The sequence below is a fragment of the Nanorana parkeri genome, unplaced genomic scaffold (assembly GCF_000935625.1).
Source record: "Nanorana parkeri isolate BGI_ZX_2015 unplaced genomic scaffold, ASM93562v1 scaffold207, whole genome shotgun sequence".
Lineage (NCBI taxonomy): Eukaryota > Metazoa > Chordata > Amphibia > Anura > Dicroglossidae > Nanorana > Nanorana parkeri.
The window spans coordinates 615,848-637,280 of record NW_017306475.1 but is presented as its reverse complement, the minus strand read 5'-3'; the positions used below and the strand labels follow the sequence as shown (position 1 = coordinate 637,280).

The following is a 21,433-nucleotide window of genomic DNA, read 5'->3' as shown; positions in this document are numbered from 1 at the left end:
CCCCCCCGCAAAAAAAAAAGTTTATCAGCACCTACTCTGACCCCTGCTTCATCACCTGATTCCTAGTAATTGATCCATTGTTCTTGCAGGGGACACTACTTGATCATAAAGCAAGTCCATCAATTCTCCCATTGGTTTATATCCCCCATGAAATTTCTTGAACAGTGATTGCTCATATATCTTTTTTGGGGAATTAAAATTCAAAATGATCAAAAAGTGAACATAAAGTTATTTTTTTATAAATGATATGAATTTGCACAACTAATGATAGTAATAGCAGCCCAATGCAGTTATAAAGTCTTTTAGTATAGGAAACACTAGTGCCTTGTTTTTCTGTTCTGTAAACAGAATATACAATAGGAAAACATTTACATTTTTTAAACAGTTTACATTCTGGCGTTTAACAAAAAAAACCCTAAAAAGTGGCATTCGGCTATAATCAGTCTCAGGGAGGATAAAGACTGATGCGACTTAATCATTTCTTAAAAGTGTCTAGATCGGCTTAGGCTGTTAAGGAAATTAGCAAACGTGTTTCTGATTAGGAGGCATAAGGCATCAAAATATTAATGAGCTCATGTATGCTGTTGTATTGTTTGGACCAAGATCAGAGCAGATGCTTTCCCTAATTGAATTAGTACACATTGTATTTATAAAATACTGTCCTTAATATAATAAGACTTACTGTATGTATAGTCAGCCCACATTAACAATTTTATTAGCAGTTTGAAATAATCTGTTATGTAGCTTTATTATTTTTATTTAGAGATATGAAAATGTTATGTTTTGTGGTTTTACAGACTTTTCCTTAAGTAAGTGGATTTAATTAAGACTGATGAAGATGCTGTCAAATACACTTTATTCAACCGGCTTCAAACCTATAAACAAAGTGATAAAAGCATAAGTATATGTGCAAGATTAAAATCAAACTGATAAATGACAGCAATGTAACAACCTAATTTAAATTAGACAGTTCTGGAGATATTTGGCATGCCTCGTGCCTACTGCTTCAGTGAGCTTGTAATAGTAAATGAATAGATTAGGCTTATTAACCAAAACTGTAGTCTAAAGCTCAATTTGAAATATTATTTCTCAATTACACTAGGCACCCACCAGATAGCAATTAGCATATAATTATTTCCTGTTCTCAGTTAATAAGCACATTTTTGGTTTTAATTATTTTTAAGTTTTTTTGTGCATGTGTCTTTACACACCCATGCACAGCCAAAATGTGATGATGATTAGCAGTTTAATTTGGATTACTTAGCATTTGCTGCACAATCCATCTTTAGTAGTTAAACCCAAAATAAAGATGAAAAGATAAATGTTTGGGTAATGCACTGGCAGCACTTTACATAGAAAACCAGTTCTTCCCAGTATAGTAAAGTAAAGTCGTGTATTTATGCACGCGATATGAGGGTTAGAGATGAGCAGGAAATGTCGGTGTAATTTCACCATACTGACAAAATGCATTAAAGTCAATGAAGAAGGCAGCTAACGTTTACAGATTGTTATTGTTATTATTATTATCATTATTCATGATTTATATGGCGCTAACAAGTTGCACATAAAGGGAAAACATTACAGTAACAATGCAATTCAAGACAAGGTGGTAAGGAGGGCTCTGCCTATGAGAGCCTACAATCAGATTCTCATTTCAACTCTCCTGGACCTTGTGGCAAAAATGCCCCCTCTTTAGCTTCATTGTTTTGCTTTATTTAAAGAGAGAAAAAAAAATTCAAAGTGACATAATACCAACAATCGAAAAGAAAAAAAAAAAGGATAAAAACATTAACACAAAGAACACTAAACTACCCTAAATTAATCACCCACCACCACCCATCTCTTTTTCGAGCAAAATTTTACCACATTTGTTAATTTTGCACTGCTCAGTGAACAAAATCTTCTTTGGTGTAATTTCATAATGTCCAAGTTAGCAATTTATCACCCAAATCACTTTGCTCATCCCTAATGAGAGCACAGAAATTGATCAATATATTCCAGAATAAACAGAAATACTAACAGTGCTTACTAAATACTACTAAAATAAATCTCTGTTTTTAAAAAAATATATAAAAGTAATTTGGGCACAGTGTTGCATGACTGAGTCTCACAGCACAACAACGACCCGAGGCCACTGGGTCATTACAGCATGACAGCCAGGCAACTGGCATTTTATTGTAAATTATTTACTCAAAGTGTTAATGGATTACCATTTCAAAGGTCTCCTTCTTCTGCTCTACTTAATAAACATCTCAACAGCCAGAGAAACTCTCTCAGCCACTTTTACATGAAATACCTGATAAATCAATGCAGTAGTGTTTGTGCTTTAGATATAACCCGTGTTAAATTAGATGAACACCCTAAAAAGCAACATTTACTTTGCTAAATCACTGCGTAGCAAAAACAATTACCATGTTTTCCTTTTTCATAACATATTTGTGCTCACCTTGTTGACATTTCAGTAGTGCTAATCTACTGCAGTCTCTTTCTAGTCACTTCCTGTCTACATGCACACACTCCAGCAGAAGTTGCATGTCATTGTTCAGAGTGGACTTACTGATGGTGACAACAGTGGGACATGCCTGCACAATGAGCTACTGATTGCCCCCACTGGATGTGCATGTTACACGGTGACAATGCAAAAGACCAGTTGGGAGATGAGAACAAGTCTTTGTCACTTTATAACAGGAGGCGCCTGTACAAGGACCTTCATGGCAGCATTACAAGGTATTATTTTAATGAAAGCTGATTTAAAAAGGTTTTACATTACTTTTGAAATTACATTAGTATGTCATCCCCTTAAATATGAAAGTAAAAAGTAACCCTTAATGCCTGAACTTTGGCCTGTGTTAGTAAAACTACTTTTCTTTGCAACTACCTTGTGTATCTTGGTAAAACATAACTTGTTTTGTTCAGGACAATTGGGCCTTAATTTGGTGGTAGATGGTAGCAGATCCTGGAGCAATAGCCCATGGCAACCAATCAGCTTCTCTCTTTCAATCTTTCATTTTCAAAATGTAGCTGAACAAACTGAAGAGATAAGCTGATTGGTTGCCATGGACAACAGCTCTGGATGCTCTCTGCTGCAGTTTTGATTAATTCCCCCCATTATATCTTTTTCTCCTCACAGTACAAGGGAAGGTTCTAAAACAAGTGATCACTGTGATTGGCTCCCGAATCCCAGTTGTTTGAGACCAGGAGCTGTCAGTAAACAGCTCAGTCTCAATGCTAGGGGTGCATAATTGAGTATGTTCCCAGCAAAAATATATGCTATGGAAGAAAGCCTACTAACATGATGCCGCATATACAGGATATGTTATGCTGACAGGAACAGGTTAAATATACTATGAGGTTTTTGTGATCGAGTTTACATATAAGGTAAAAAAGGATGGCATAATCTTGAGTCTGTAATGTTATAATAATTACATCTTTCACATTGACTTAATGATGCTTTGTATGACATTTGGTTCTATGCACTAGTTGTATTTTGAGGTATGGAAGTAGCATTTCATATTAATACTGATTAGGGATTGTGCATACAGACACAATAGCTCTCGTCCTCATCATGCAGATTATTGTCAAGGGATACCTTAGGAAAGACTTACTGGTGGTCCATTGTTAAATGATTAAAAACCCAGTCCTCAGGAGTAACTGCTATTGCAGTAAAATCCTAGATTCTGGGAAACGAGCCTGACCAAGAAAAATAGAATCTCTCACCGCAAATATGATATTGGTATTAGGCTCAGACTACATAGTTAAACATATACCGACTCTCTCCTTTACTGTATTCAGGTGACTTCACCTAAAAATTATTCCACTGCTTATATATCACCACAGATGTTCAGATTCTGTGTTTCTTTTGAATCAAGTCTGAATGCAACACATTTGAAAAGTAAGAGTAAAAATGGTGGATCTGAATCAGCAACATAAATGTTAGAATTTAGGACTGGGACTAAGTGGAGAGGTCAGTAAGTTTGGACTCTTTATTATTAGCTCTGTTTTTTCCTAAACACCGACATAGGCTGACACAACCGGATCCTTTAAACAACACAAGCCCTGCACTCTGCAGCTGGTCTTTGGCCTGAAACCACTTTATCACCCAATCTGCATTACTGGGTGGCCTTGCCCCTGATGACATCAGGAAGCAGGAATGGGCAGGGTATACCACCTATTATATCAAACTCCCTTTAGCTGTGCAATTAGAAGAAAGGATGGTGTCCTGAGACTGTAAAATTAGATATCAAACTGACAGAATAAAAGTGAATTTAAAGCTAAACTCCAGGTGAATAAAAAGCACAAATAGTTGATCATTAAATGTATTTTTCTAATGCAGTTACTGTAAGTGTCTACATTTGACATAGTACCAGCCTCTTGCAGTGCATTCCTTCATCTGGTCACGCATGGTTACTAAACAGCGTGGGTGAAGGAATCTCCTGCTGTGTACATTGTATTGGCTCCTTGGCTGCAAGCACCATTTGGCCGACGATTTTCCAACATGTTTCTTCCCTATCCCTTCGACTTCTGTCCAGGGGATAGTATCACCAACGGGTCAAATTTCTTCTGATTTCTGCTGAATCGGCCAAAATTTGCCCTGTGTGTATCCAGCTTTAGTTTTAACAAATTAAGTGGTGTGATCCTCCTGGTTGTAATGTGCTATTGGGCTGTGAAAATCTTCATGGAGAGAAATGTGAATAATTTGGTAAAAAAAACTCCCTTATATGTATTTATATTTATTAAAGCAGACCTTTACCCATATCTTTAAAATAACAACAAGCACACCTTTCCAAATGTTTAGTAATGACAATCTACAAACACATACTTCTAGATAATTGCAGGCTTTGTAGCCTTTTGCATACCTTATTTCTCTTTTCTTCCCAGTACTCTGACAGTGGCCATGTTTACTAAGGGAAGGTTACCAGCTCTCCTATTACTTCCTGAAAATCTGACACATGTGACTAGACATGTGACTAGAACATGTGACCATGCACATCATCTCAGGGGAGCAAAATGCCTTTCCCTAAGAATCGTGAGATTACAGATGAGATTTCCCAGCAATGCTCTGCTGATGAGAAGGCAATCCCAGTGTGAATTGCTTTGGCAAACTGTCATTTTGCACTTTCAAAGCAGGAAGTGAATGCTCTGCAAGTGAAAGTATTTCAAAATCACAACATTTTACACCTGACATGTGTCTATGTTATTAATAATCATCATACATAGAGGGATGCATTTGTACCAGGGATGCACAGATATCGTTTTTTTTTATTGAATACCAATATTTTGCTTTCTGTACTCGCTGATACCGAGTACCGATACCGGTGCTCTCTATGGAATGGAGCCGGCTTCTCTGGCAATCAGGAAGCCGGGCGGGGGATAATGACAAGCCACCCGGCTTTCTGATTGCCTGGGAAGCAGACTCCATGTTGTTTGTCTGGCTCAATTGTGATTGGCCGGGAAACCGTAATTACCTGCCTCCCAACTTCCTGATTGGCTGGGAAAGTGGCTCCATGCGTATTGGCTGGAAAGCTGGCTACCCAGCCAATCAGCAAGGAGCCAGCTTCCCAGGCAATCAGGAACCCGGGAGGCGGGTCATTACTTGCCACCCGGCTTCCTGATAGCACTGGAAGCTGCCTCTATGTTCCCCTACGGCACTTCCGGTCAGAGAAAATCTTCCTCTGACTGGAAGTTCCGGTATCCGAGAAGGTATCACAGCATTTGGGCAAGTACGAGTACTCACCCAAATACTCGGTATTGATACGACACTAGTATCGGTATCGGTGCATCCCTAATTGGTACAATTTGATTTTGGAGTGTAAAGTTCCACTTTAAGATGTTTGCCTGAAGTTCAGCTTTTAACTGTAACTACATGTTAACATTTGTTTTACTTTTTAATACTATTTGAATAATAATCACATTTAATAAGAGATTTGGAATTATAGTAAAATGAGCTATAACGTTCAACAGAAACAGACATGAACAAAATGGCTGCCTATACATTTCACTTCTAATGCCGTAATTTTTTAAATCAGGAAGCAATCTCAATTTCGTTTCCTCTTAAACTTTATTGCTGTTGACAAATGCAGCATTGCCAGTGGATGGTTTATATTTAATTTTAAAAGCATAAACACTCAGCAGCTTTTTTTTTCTGAATTCAAGAACACTTTAAAGGGGTTGATTTACTAACCTAAACACACACACACACCAGGTGTGTGTGATTTTCACACAGCAAAACGTATTTATCAACCAAAAAGTCTCTAAAAGCATATTTCCACTAATGCCATATATGGAAAAATCATGCACATGATGCATATATAATGCTGCTTCACAGTTTAGACAAAAATGGTTAGCTCATGCATTTACATTCCTGCATTCATCAACGCAAGCAACATAACATAGAGCTAATTTACACCACATTACCTTGCAATTCATTGCAGGGCTTTGAACAACACACCTGCTGGGTGTGTACACACTACAAAGGTGTTTCGATTCCTCCCATAGATCATGCTGGGAGGGAACACACTACAGAGGTGTATACACGTTCGTGGTGTGTTTAAAAGGTTAGTAAATCAACCCCTTTGTGTCATTTCCAGAAAGGCATGTTTGGCTATGTGACAAAATAGATGATGTAAAGTGAGTCACACTAATAGGTTTTATATTTCAGAAGTGTGCTAATTTGGATAGTGAGAGAATAGCCGAATGCCGCCGAGCGACATTTGGCTCGCCTGTTCTGCTCGGTCCCTCAGAGGCACCGAGCAGAACAGAAAAAGAGTGAAAAAAGTAAAAAAAAGTTAATAGAAAACGATTGTGCAGAGCTAGCAGTGACAGCTAGCTCCGCCCAATAGTTTCCTATTGTCCGGCGGCTCAATAAGGAAGCTCCAAGAGTGGTGATGATTTATGTTTATTTCTGGGAAACTATCACATTTCATTCTTTACTTTTGGAGCATTCAGAGCAAGAAAATATGGTTTCTGATTGGTTGCTTGTTGCTATGATGTTATTGTAATTATTAAAATTTTTGTTCAGTATAGACTAAAGTATACCTACTGATGGTAATATAGATTAAAAAACTATTTTTAGTGACAAGTACTCTACATACAAGTACCTACAGTTGCACGTTAGCAAAAGAGTCCTACTTGAACAGGCTAACAATCTAGAGACCTTATTCCTTTTTTAATAACCTTAAGTTTGTGTGTATTAAGACTACTAGTTATATAAATTGTACATATATGAATCATTTCATTACCTCAAAGCACGCATACTTTTTTCTCTTTTTTTTAATAAAAATGTTTTATGTAAATGTATTACCAAATAGACAACCTTTTTATTATTATTTTTGGCTTTGGTTTTATTAATTGTGTGACAGCTGTCCATATTACTGATAAATGAAAAATACTGGTTTAAAAAAAAATCTAAATCTGTATTTCCCTTTTTTTCCTGACAAAAAGATATGTATTGATTAAGGTCCTGAACTGCAGACCTTTGTTTGCATTTACCCAGCCCTTGGGGCACTATTCCTCCCAATGAAACCAGCGATGGGGCATAATTCCTTCCACTGAGACCAGAGATGGGAAACTATACTCTTACTGACACCATTCATTATTCTTCCCACTAATACCGACAATGGGTGACTATTCCTCTCACTGGTACCAATGATGGGGAATTATTCCTTCTACATACACCAACAATGGGGCAATATTTCTCTCACTGTCACCAATGACGGGATACTATTCCTCTCACTGATATCAATAATAGGGAACTCTGCCTCCCATTAATGTCAATAATAGGGCATCATTTCTTCCAGTAACACCAATGATGGGGCACTATTCCTCTCACTGTTGATGGGGCACTGTTCTTCCCACATATTCCAACAATGGGGCATAACTACTCCAACTGATACCAATGATGGCCCACTATTCCTTTTCATCTCACTGATGCCAACACTGGGACACTATTTCTTTCACTAACACCAATGATGAAGCATTATTTATCTTTTCACTAACCACAGGTGCTGTTTTTTTTTTCAATCCCAGTGCACTCCCAGTGACTCCCAATCGCAGGACATTGTCTACTCCCATTAGCCACAATCTGCCCCCTGTCCTAAAGTCCAAAGGACAGTGACCCTAACCTTTTGTTTATAAAGTTTGAGGACCACTGTATTAATTAATTTATCTTGCTTCAGAATAGACAAGTATTGGGGCTACATAGATGTTTATAGCATATATGAAATTTACTTGATTATAATATGGCAGATATTGCAGTAATGTGTTTTATTTGTTGCATTCTAATAATTAAAAACTGTTAACTCATGTTGACATCCATTATTGCAAACACACGTGACTTTGTTTTTTGAACATTTTGTCTGTTATAGGGTCTCCAGCTCTTACAGGAACTGGTACTATTACCATAAATGTAGATGATGTAAATGACAATAAACCAGCATTTGCCTTAAATCAGCATTTTATAAGTATCTCGGAAGATGCACCTACTGGAACAGATATATTACTGCTTAATTGCTCAGATCCTGATGCTGGCCTGAATGGTGTTGTTCGGTAAGCTTAGTAATGTGATTATATTTTTTAGTCTTATTCTTTTACAAGATATTCTTTTCATCCTTCGACTGAAAACAACCTCCTGTTGTCAGCACCACTCTCCTTCATGTGACAATTCATAATTTGACGTGTTTGCTACTACTATATTCATCAAACAGAGTAATGAGGATGTTAAGTCATACTGACAAGCCAAGTGCTACCTACTGTGTGAATGGACAACTCAAAACAATCCTATAGCAGTTATTAATTAAGTCTTGTGTGCTAGCAGGGGTTACTACATAGGGAGTCTTCTAGCTTGTAAGAACAGAGTAGACTGTTCGCTATATAGGGCACAGATGTAGAAAGTCTTAAAGTGAAACTGTCAGCAAAAATCTAAAAACAAAAAAACAAAAAGTTTTAACTGCCAATATTTGTAATTCTGTTCAGCAACTCTGGTGATTCACTTACTGCATAGGGATGTAGAAGGGTGACTGTAATATAAGCAGCTTTTCAGATATGGTTTCTCTAGATGTCAGGTAAGGATGGGTTGGGGTTCGTGTGTCTCCAGAGCAAGCATGCTCTTTGTACTTTGGATGAACATGACCACACTGGTGGACATTGCTGGCACCCACAATGTTTTAATGATTATTACTGTACAGGGAATTATGAAAAGTACATTTAATTAAAGCCTTATGCAGTTATACTAGCATTAAAAAACAGATACATGACAACTTCACTTTAATAAAAAAAAGCTCTAGTCCCTCTCCCCAGCCCCCTAACCTAATCTGACCTAGAACAATTCACCCTCCTTGGTGCTTATTGACCTCCCCTTGACAGAGCGTGCCAGTAGTGCTGGAGAAGATTAAAGTCCAGGGGTTGTATACAATGGAAAAGGTTGCCACTGTCCTGCAGAGGTAAGCAACATCTGGATGGGGGAAGAGGGCATGATTAGTTAAAGCGGCTAGGGAGGAAGGTCTATTTTTTGTGCTTTACATTCCTGGACTATACATTGTCTTTTATATTAGAGAGAGACACAAATAAAATATCTATAGGAGCACACAGATGTATATTCTGTGATGACAGTTGTAGGTACCAATATGTTCTTTTCCTAGTAGGTCATTTAAGTTCTCTAAAGATTCCAAAGTAATTTAATTGTCTTCCAGTACATCCAATGGTTCATTTCCCACAACAATAATTAAAATAATAGTTCTTTTGACCATAAACTAGTATATTGCAAACCTATATTTAGTATTTAATTTATCTTAAGGAGTTTATTTATTTTGGATGTAGATTATTAAGCACTAGGCTTTAGCAGTGATGGTTGTAATATTAAAGTCGTTTAAAATAATCATAGTGGTTTGTCTGAGGCAGAAGCGTCGTTAATAGAACATTAAATCTGCATCTTGGACAAGTATTCATTAACGGAATATCTACAGTTTAATGAGCTTGCCCAGATTTTCTCAATTTAATGATCTGTCTCGGGGATTCTTCTTCTTTGTAGCAAGTGCTGTAATACAATCATAGCTGGACTAAAACAACATTTTTACAGTATAACAAAAGATTGTTTGCAAGTTAATTTTAACTATAGGTTTTTCTGTTTTTTTGTTTTTTTTTTGTAGATACAGCCTGGTTGGTGGGAATTCTCAGTTCACAATTAACCCCTCTACCGGACAGATAATAAGCAGTTCGTTGTTAGATAGGGAGATGAAGGACAACTATACGCTGCTCATTATGGCTACTGATGGAGGATCACCAAGCTTATCAAGTTCAACAAGCGTGACAGTTAGCATTCTTGATGTAAATGACAACCCGCCAAGATTTTTACATCACCCATACGTCACCCATATTCCATCACCAGCATCTGCAGGTAAATATATGTTATTGTTTGATTCATATATGTAATGTATTCATGTATGTAATCTCATTTTAGATTTGCGGACATTTAAATATCATAATTATATGCTATTTTTAGTAGCAGTATTTTGGAATACCCACTTGCAGTCATCGTATACCATTAACTTTAGTTTAGAGTATATTCGTAGCCAAAACTTTTTTCTTAGTTTTGGATGGAATAGGGAAGGATTGGAAGCCCTGTCAGATTTTTTTGATTGTATTGTGGTAAAGGGGTGGGAGGTCCGGACCCTTGGGTAAAAAGATTACACGTGGGTTTACTGACAGCGCTTTAGTCATATAGGAGCTTGTATAGAGGTTCTAGTAGAAACTTGTAAAATGGAGTAATGCTCAAAGCGCCAATCCACTAGTTTGTCACCAGAACAGATATTATTAGTTGTAGCAATCAAGAAAATCTGTTTTTTTGGGGGTGGGTTATAATGGTCCCCCTTCATCAAGGCTAAAAAGAGTTGTCTAACAATTGGTATGATGTTAAAAGAATAACAAGTATGACATATACAAATCTAAGAAGGCATATGAGTAAATTATATGATATTTATTTAGAGAGTAAATCCAAATATAAGACAGCCCTGATGAGGGGGCACCTTTGGAACATTTTGTTGATTGCTTTGACTACTAAAGCTTATTCTGGGACAAACTAGTGGTTTTTGTGCATGTACCACTCTTCTCTGCTAGGTCGATTCACCTTCTCTGGTATCCTGGTGGGAAATCCAGAATTTTACCATTGTAACCAGATTAAGATGTAAAAGGTAAATCTTAAAGGGAATAAACATTCTTGTGATAAGTATCTGAGAGGGGCATTCCTCTCACTTCCTGTTGTATTTCTAGAACAGGATGTGAAGATAAATACTCTCAGTAGGACACAGAGAAAGAAAATAATTCATTAACAGGGGTTTTAAACCTCCCTTCTCTAGCCAAAACTACAAAAATAAATTGGCTATCGATGGGCTTTTTGTGTATGTATGCTCTTACTTCTGTATAATTTTATTAATTTTATTTATTTATTTCCTTTTTAGACTCATTTGTGTTTGCTGTGACAGTTACTGATGAAGATATTGGATCCAATTCAGAGCTTCACTTTTCTTTGAAAGGTCGACATGCAGACAAATTTCACATAGACCCTCTGCGTGGTGCTATAAGAACAGCAGAGCCACTCGAGGGGGCTTCCGAGATCACATTTTCTGTTCAAGTTAAAGACAGTGGAGTTAATTCAAAGTCAGATTCTACCACAGTGACCGTAAGGTTTGCTAACAAAGCTGACTTCCCACAAATAAGAGCAGATCAAAAGGTCTTTGCATTTCCTGAGAATCAAGAAGTAGGAACATTGGTAACCACCATTTTTGGATCATCAACAAGGGATGGAACATTATCTTTTTATATCTCCAGTGGTAATTTTGGCAATACATTTCATATTGATGAACTAAATGGGCAGCTTTACATCAAGAACCCATTAGATTATGAAACTATATCAAAATACGTTCTGTGGATTGAAGCCAGAGACATGGGTTTTCCTCCATTCTCCTCCTACCAAAAGATAGAAATAAATGTTTTAGATATCAACGACAATATGCCACAATTCAAACAAGACCCATTTGTAGCAGAAATTATAGAGAACCTTTCTCCACGCAAAATACTTACAGTTACTGCAAAGGATGAGGACAGTGGATCAAATGGCCAAGTGGACTATGTTATAGTTGATGGGAACAGAGATAATTTATTTAGTATAAATAGAGTCAGTGGGGAGATTAGAAGCACAAGGATGTTGGATCGTGAAAAAGTTTCCCAACATATTTTAACCATCAGAGCATCTGACAAAGGGAATCCTCCGCAGAGCTCAGTAGTGAAAGTTGTCATCAACGTTTTAGATGACAATGATAATGCTCCACGATTTTCTCAGATCTTTAGCGCTTCTGTTCCAGAGAATGCAGCTTTGGGCTATGTGGTTACCCAGGTTACAACCTCAGATGAAGACTCTGGTGCAAATGCAGTCAGCAGATATACAATCGCAGATACTAGTCTGCCTTTCCATATTAACCCTAGTACCGGTGTGATTACAGTAAGCAGACCAATAAACAGGGAAGATAACGATCGCTATATTGTTAGAGTTTCTGCTCATGATTCAGGATGGACTGTAAGCACAGATGTGACCATATTTGTGACCGATGTCAATGACAATGCTCCACGATTTAGTAAGCCATCATATTACTTAAACTTTCCGGAAACCACTGAGCCTGGAACCAAGATTACCCAGGTTTTGGCATCTGACCCAGATGAAGGTCTTAACGGTCAAGTATATTTTTTTATTAAATCTCAGTCTGAGTTTTTCCGGATTAATGCAACTACTGGAGACATTTTCAATAAGCAACACCTAAAGTATCAGAACCCCAGCACCTCTGGTAACATTAATATCAACAGGCACAGTTTTATAGTCAGTGCTTCTGATCGAGGTAGCCCTCCTCTTATGAGTGAAACAACTATATCAATAAACATTGTTGACAGCAATGACAATCCTCCTAGATTTTTTCAGAGTAAATACTTTAGTCCTGTTGCCAAAAATGCAAAAATCGGTACAAAATTAATTAAGGTTACAGCCACTGATGAAATAGATTTTGGACTCAATTCTCAAGTGGAATATTCAGCTGAAAACCTTGGTGGAAAGTTTCATATCAATAAAGAATCTGGCTGGATTAGTGTGGCAGCCTCTTTAATGATGGACTTAAATAAAAACTTTTTGATTAAAGTTACAGCAAAGGACAAAGGCAGTCCTCCACTTTCCTCCCAAGTAATAGTTAACATTACTGTGACTGAGGAAAACTATCATACACCAGAATTCTCACAAAGCCACATAAGCATTACTGTCCTGGAAAGTTTTACAGTTGGAGCAGTTATCAGGGCTGTGTCAGCAAGGGACAGGGATACATCTATGAATGGAGTGATCACATATAACATAACAGCAGGAAATGAATTTGGTCTCTTTGCTATAAACACGTCCACAGGTGCATTATCTTTGTCCAGAAACCTGGACTATGAAGTATGCCAAAAACATGACTTAACCATAAGTGCTGTTGATGGAGGATGGGTCGCTAAAGCAGGTTACTGTGTTGTAACAGTGCATGTTAAAGATGTGAATGACAATCCTCCTGTTTTTCAAGCAGATGAATACTTGCCCAGTGTCACAGAAAATGCACCTAGTGGAACTATGGTTATGCGTTTGAATGCAACTGATGCAGACTCTGCCCCTAATGCAGTAATAGCATATTCAATTCAGTCATCAGACAGTGACCTTTTTGTGATTGATCCAAACACTGGTGTGATAACCACTCAAGGATTTCTTGATTATGAAACAAAACAGAGTTACCACTTGACCATTAAAGCTTTCAATGTTCCTGATGAAGAGCGCTGCAGTTTTGTGACAGTGAGTGTTCAACTAGAAGGCACAAATGAATATGTACCTCGATTTGTTTCAAAAATGTATTATTTTGAGGTTTCTGAAGCTGCCCCTCAAGGAACTGTAGTTGGGGAAGTGTTTGCTAGTGACCGCGATCTAGGCATTGATGGAGAAGTTCATTACTTAATCTTTGGCAGTAGCAGGAAAAAGGGATTCCGGATAGAAAATAAGACAGGAAAATTGTATGTATCTGGCCTTCTGGACAGAGAGAAAGAGGAACGGATTTCATTAAAAGTCCTGGCTAAAAATATTGGCAGCATTCGTGGAGCTGATATTGATGAAGTCAATGTGAATATCACTGTGCTTGATGCTAATGATCCCCCTGTCTTCAGCTTGAAATTGTATAATGTACAAATTAGCGAAGGTGTACCTCCAGGAACACATGTCACATTTGTAAGTGCCTATGACTCTGATTCAGTTCCTAGCTGGAACAGGTTTTCCTACTTTATTGGCTCTGGGAATGACAAGGGTTCATTTTCAATTAACCCTCAAACTGGCCAGGTTACAGTTACTACTGAACTAGATCGGGAAATCACACCTATCTATAATCTTACTGTGCTAGCCATTGATTCTGGAACACCCTCTGCAACAGGAAGTGCAACTTTATTAGTATCTTTGGAAGACATTAATGACAATGGACCAACTTTAATCAACACTCAAGGAGAAGTTAAAGAAAACCATAGATCGGGAACTCATGTTATGACACTACAGTCCACAGACTTGGACCTTCCTCCAAATCAAGGTCCATTTAATTATTATCTACTGAGTACTGGCCCAGCAACTAGTTATTTCAGTCTTAGCCCTGGGGGAGTCCTTACTACAACCAGAGAAATTGACAGGGAACAAATCAATGAGTTTTTCCTATCTATTGTCACAAGAGATTCTGGTTTTCCACAAATGTCTTCCACAGGTACCGTGCATGTTAAAGTAATTGATCAGAATGACAACCCATCTGAATCAAGGACGGTTGAGATATTTGTTCATTATTATGGAAACCTCTTTCCTGGTGGCAGTTTAGGTAGCGTCAAACCTCAAGACCCAGATGTTCTAGATAGTTTCCAGTGTGCACTAACATCAGGCATTACAAGTCTCTTTAATATCCCTGCAGACAGTTGTGACCTCCACTCACAGTCAAGATCTACTGATGGAACATTTGACCTTTTAGTTCACAGCAGTGATGGCTTACACAGTGCAGTCACAAACAATGTCCGAATTTTCTTTACTGGATTTAGTAATGCCACAATTGACAACAGTATTCTGCTACGTATAAACATTCCAACTGTTAAAGACTTTTTAACCAATAATTATTTGCACTTCTTGCGCATAGCTAGCTCTCAGCTTACTGGGCTAGGAACTGCAGTACAAATCTATGGAGTATTTGAAAAAAATAACAAAACATATGTCATGACAGCTGTGAAAAGAAGTAACAATCATTATGTTAACCCAAGTGGAGTAGGTACTTTTTTTGAGAGCATAAAAGAAGTGTTATTGCGACAAAGTGGTGTATGGATCGAATCAGTAGATCATGATTCTTGTGCACACAATCCTTGTCACAATGGAGGCAGCTGCATGAGAAGACTTGCAGTGAGTCCAACAATACAAGTGCTCGAAAGTATTCCTGTAAGTTTAGTAGCCAATGAGCCTTTACAAACCTTCATATGCAAATGCATGCCTGGGTATGAGGGAAACCTATGTGAAACTGACATTGATGAGTGTCTGCCTCTCCCATGTCATAATGGTGGGACTTGCCACAACCTAGTTGGAGGATTTACCTGCAGATGTCCAGATGGCTTTGCCGGAATAGCTTGTGAGAGAGATATCAATGAGTGCCTTTCTAGTCCATGCAAAAATAGTGGCATTTGCCAGAACTTTCCAGGAGGCTTTAACTGTGTCTGCAAAACTGGTTCCACAGGTAAGATATTTTCTAAATTTCTTGTATGTTTAATAGAAATGCTGTATACTCCGTTAAAATTATTATAGAAAAGATGGATCTGTCACTCTTATCCTCACATAGATCTTGCTTCCACTCTTTTAGTACTCCAAAAGGGTTAAAGGGGCAGTGGAGGCAAGAATAAATGCATCCCATATCTACCTACTGTTTATTGATCTAATCTAGCCATAAACAAATACAATTTTTGGAGAGCTGCCAGTCTGGAAATGAGAAATTAGATACTTTGGGCATTCCCATCTTTATCTAGCGGGAAAATAGGGAAAGGCAGGTAATCTCCTAATTACTTAAAGGAGAACTATGAGATGAGTGATTTCCACTCACCTCATAGTTCTAGCCGACCTGTGACAATGAGACTGTCACAGGTTGGCTCAGTAGTTCGGGAGGTGAGCGAACACATACCGGGTACCGCTGTAGCTTGCGGTATACTGAGCTTAGGGTAATGGGAGGACGCTAGTTTGTGTCCTCCCGTTACCCTAAGGAGAACTATGGGGAAAAACACTGACCCCATAGTTCTCCTTTAAGGAATCCTTGCATTGACAAGAACTGTTTCCTGATGCAGATTTCCATCCTACATAGATGATTAGACTGTCACAAGATTCCTACAAAATTGTCAGTGTCTTGTAGCAATATTATAAAATGCATTGTAAGCCTTCTGGTGCCATTAAGGAATAAACCAGAGGGTGATTTTATATATAGGAATGATCCAGCCTCCTTGGATAAAACTGGCTTGGCCTAGCATACATATTTATGCTTACTGAGAGAGAAGAAGAGCTGTGTGCAGGTACTATAGACATGGAATGGTCTTGCAGTCTTTTTGATCAAGTTTAACCTGTAATGTTTCTCCCAATTCCATACATTATCATCCAAAATGCAATGCATAACTCATCTGCACTTTGTTATCTGTGCAACTCAGAATGTATTCACATTCTCACCAGTAGATGGCAAAATCTAATTGCCGTCAGGGTATTTTGAACTGAAGCCAGACTGTAGACTTTTTAAACTCCAAGTTATCATTTAGCAGCTAGGTCTTTTATAGTGCAGTGTAATTTAGCTGTTATGGGCAGCTTATGCTATAGTTACACTATTGCATATAGCTTAAACATCTTGTTTATAGTGCAATTACTGTATATAGTCTGTGTTTATAATGCATGTAATTGAAAACCATCTCGACTAAGTGAGTCAGACAGTCCCAGTCGGCTGCGAGTGAGCCAGAGGTCAAACTGTCCTGGTATTTATATAGACCAGAAAGCACAATGAATATTAATATATAGCTCTTCATTATCTGTGCACGCTTGTGCATTAGTCTGTGTAGCTGAAATATTCCTTAATCAACATGAATCCTTGCTTTAGATGTTTTACCATATTTAGATACTTAAATCTCTGTGGATGGAAGTATTTGACAGATAGGAACCATACTCCTTCAAACATTCCCTGTCCACTTCATGATTCAGTTTGATTGCCTGCAAATTTTTCAACATGTGGAATTGTCATTATCTTATAAAGTGGACTTAGGATGGAAATCCACACTTATGATTTGGCTTTTTTTGCAGGAACATATCTAGTGATCACATTCTTTTGGTGAAGGGTTAAATGTTAAAAAAAGTTTCCCTTTTCTTTGTTTTGGAATATATTTTTATAGATATGAATGCTTGTGTTAGTATTAATGTTTTAAAAAATCATATAAATGAAATAGCTCACTAAAATCCAACTCAAGCTTATAGGGTACTTACTGTACATATGAAAGGTTTTGGGTGGATGTCTGAGATTCAGACTCCATCCACCTGAATAAAATCTCCACAATAATAAAGCTAAGTAACGTAATCAGTGCTGCGATGAGAGTAAAGCCAGGAACTCCAGGGCTGGGTTCACACCTGGGCGTAGCATAGGCACATTTTTTCTGCTCATTTTTCTGCTCATATTTTTTCGCACGTTTTTCCATTCAGTGAAATGTGCGTTTCACTGGCGGTATGATTTTTCCCCCCTTACTTGCTCTATTTAAAAAAAAAATATTTATTTTTTTTCACTTTCAAACTTCCCGCCGGCTCCGCCCCCCTGCGATGCGGCCGCTCGCAAGGGACGGAACCCGGAGGTCGGCAGCCGCCAGAGGTCACAACGTGGATTGCGGAGAAGGTAAGTCCTACGCTGTATTCCCGAGTGTGGCTCAGGGTTACCGCTTTGTTAACCCCGAGCCACACTCGGGAATACCAATGGAAACGCGCGGAACAAACGCCCCAAAGAAGCTCTTTTGTTGATGCTTTGTGATTGCATTTGCAGATAAAGCACAACCTGCGTCGGTGGTCACACTGGGAACCCTTCGCACTTCTTGGTAATATTTTTTGTATGATTAAAGTGTATACAGCTTCATATTTTTCACTAATCTAAGTGAACATTCACTTTACTAAAGGGCTTATTTTTAAAGAAGCTAAAATAACATTATCTAAACATTCACTGCAAGTGAATCTTCTTGGTACATGCGTTTTAAATTAAAGTAATTAATCCACCTGCAATGAATGTTTGGTGACTGTTGCAGTCACTTCATAAAAAAAGTGAACATTCTCTACTACTTAAGTAATAAATCCAATAGTACAACCTGCACAGTTGCTTTTAGTCCAGGTAGTGAGATGATGAGATCCATTTAAATGTTTGCATCAATGCATGTGCATTGTGTTGAGGCAGTCCATATTAAAAATATTGGGCTGCCAATGTGCCAAAACATCCCAAAAATAGGACGTCATGTGTTTTGTGTTTTGTTGCAGTGTGTAGCAGTGTGCAGCTATGCATGCGTGTTGCTTTAGTGCCCTGGGGTGACATTCAAAATTAATGACAAAATAATGCAGCAATGCAAAGATGTAAATGGGCCCTAAGAAATATAATAATACATTACAGTAGATGTTTAACAACAGAAAATGGCAACAGACTGTTTAATATTTGAGTTGAGCTGGTGTTTATTGAAATAATGTATCTTATGAAATAACATAACTACTTACAGGGGCTGTAAAGGAATAACTTGAACTCCCCAACTGAAATGTTACTTCTTTATTCCAGCATTTGTTACAGTTCTGAATGTGCCCTCTTGAAATGTTCTAGAATGAACTCTTTATGAATTTATAATCTCAATATCTAATGTTTTTATTGCTAGGTAAACTGTGTGAATCTGCTATAAATTATTGTGAATGCAACCCTTGCTTTAATGGGGGGTCCTGCCAAAGTGGAGTAGATGGATATTATTGTCATTGTCCTTTTGGTAAGTAGATATACTTTTGGTTATTCCTTTGAGTGAATCATAGTTTTTCAGTTTCAACTAAACTAAAGTGCATAGCTTTGAAAAGTGGAAATAGCTTGGCTGAAAGACGTATTACACGTTTTAATAAAGCCTTAACATTATATACACAGACCTGAGGCCTCCCAGATTCTCATCTGGTCTACTGTCCCTTTCCTCTTCCAGCAGGGGTGCAGTAATGAAGCAGGGAGCCTGGCTGGTGGTCATTTGACACCCGCCCCGGGTTACTGATTGGATGGGAAGCCTGGGAAACCGCAGCAATGCTCACTCGAAGCTTCCCAAGCACCAAGGAATATGTCTGTTATGTGAGGAATGTAAGTGGCAAGTGCTGCTGCTCTCTGTATCGCTGAACTAGTCACAGAGAAATCTTTGTGATCTCTCTAACAGCTCAGTGACAAATCACGGTGCCCACTGTTGCAGTTTCGGTGTTGCGCTCGGGGTGATTAGAGTGTGCCCAGGCACACCCGCCACACCTTGTGCACACATCTATGCTACTATTTAAACTAGACTAGTAAAAAAAATTCTGTCTTTGGGTACCCATACATGGGTGCAAATTGTTGTTTAATATTAATAAAGTTGACTTTTTGGACAACTGTCTGATTAGATATTAGCATAGTAACTGAGAAAGTAGTTGATGTTTACATAAAATTTGTTGTCCAACCCAGCATGAGAGAGTTTTGAGATGCCTGGAGACAACTTACTATCCATATTTGCAATGTGCATACTCCGGGGAATGAGGCAAAATTAGTCTAGTAACATCTTTATAGTACACTTCCCTCGCTAGGTTTTTGGTATATAATATCACTTAAAAGAAAAATTGTATGGCCATGTGATTGACTTCATAAACATTCATTTCATAACAATAAGGTGATCTAAGAAGTTGTCACTTTATGCTACTGTGTAGTTGAGCCAGAAAAAAAACCAGACTATATGGTGCAAAGGTTCTGTCACTCCAGAAAAAAAAATTTACACCACAAATATCCGAAGTATGTGTTAAAAACATACTGAGGGGAATTCATCAAAACTGGAGCAGATAAAAGCTGGAACAAATTTGCACTGCAACCAATCAGCTTCTCTGTCTCATTTTCAAATCTTATCTGAGCAAACTGAAGAGAGATGCTGATTTGTTGTCATGGGCAACTGCTCTAGATTTGTCTGCTCCAGAAACAATACAAAATTGACTACATAAATTTAATGTACTGTCTTGTTCACTTCACTTAGTTTCATGCACAATATATAAATGAAACCTGGTATATTTAAAATAGATTAAAATATATAAACTGTAAAATAAAACACTGGTCATGATCAGACCTACAAATACAACACTGTAGTATAGATATTCAATTAAAATCTGATCCAAATACACTTCACTTTACAAGAACAAAAACCTATGAAGTCACATAGTTCCTCTATCACCTTTACTACAGCTCATCTTTAATTTTGAATAATGCAGACTTGGAACAAGAATAGTTGTAAAGTGCCAATAGGATAGACTTTTGGAAAGAAAACAGCTGAGAAAGTTAAAGAGAGATGTCTTTAAATAATTAGAGCTAAGTCTTCATACATCTTGGAAGACACAGTCTGGTAAATCACTTCTTTCCATTCCCCTGAAAGCCAGAGATATGTATTCTTATAAAGCAGTTACCTCATAACTGTTGGTGTGTGCTTCCAGCCTTTCTGTGTGCATATAACCCTATTTATCAGAGTGGTCATCACAGCTTTGAAAGAATTAAGGGAAGGGCAGTCAATTAGTTATCTTGACATTGTTGTTGAGCCTTGGAGGAACAAAGGACATGCCCTAAATAAGTCATCTTTTGGGACATGAGGAGGACAAATGTTAAAATAGAAAGCTAAAAACATAGCTTTAAAGCAATCATGAAAACATAGATTTTCTTCCGTCTTTGTACAATGCCATATCCATAAATAGGCCACACAATATGCAGTTTTTCTAAGCTGATGCAGAAAAAAAAGTACACATCTCTTGCAGTAATTATTTAGTTATTGGTCAATAACAAGCAGCAATGGAAATCTACCAAAATGTATCCGGTTAGCTTTCTGTTATTGCAATAGGAGAAATTTCAATCCACATTTAAATTAGGTTCAGAACTTTAGCCAATACACATGTTTGGGAACTGCTTTTAGAACAAACCTTAGCTCATACTTGGTGAAATATTTGCCTTGATATGTCTTGCTTTGGTCCAAGATTGAAACTGCAAACACCTTGGCCAGTTGTTACTTGCTCATTTTCCAAGGTCCTATTTATTAATTTTTTTTCTTAGCGATGACAATAAATGTAGAATTTCAGTGTCTGTATCTAGAC

General features: G+C 37.7%; 1 protein-coding gene across 1 annotated transcript in view; it reads left to right on the top strand.

The window, feature by feature from the left end:
• FAT4 (FAT atypical cadherin 4) overlaps positions 1–21,433 on the top strand; it is a 240,981-nt gene that overhangs the window by 188,293 nt on the left and 31,255 nt on the right. Inside the window, exons 7-10 of the mRNA XM_018555668.1 lie at positions 8,364–8,544; positions 10,143–10,390; positions 11,451–15,794; positions 18,973–19,077. Coding sequence (XP_018411170.1) covers positions 8,364–8,544; positions 10,143–10,390; positions 11,451–15,794; positions 18,973–19,077 — 4,878 coding nt within the window. The remainder of the gene's footprint in view (positions 1–8,363; positions 8,545–10,142; positions 10,391–11,450; positions 15,795–18,972; positions 19,078–21,433) is intronic.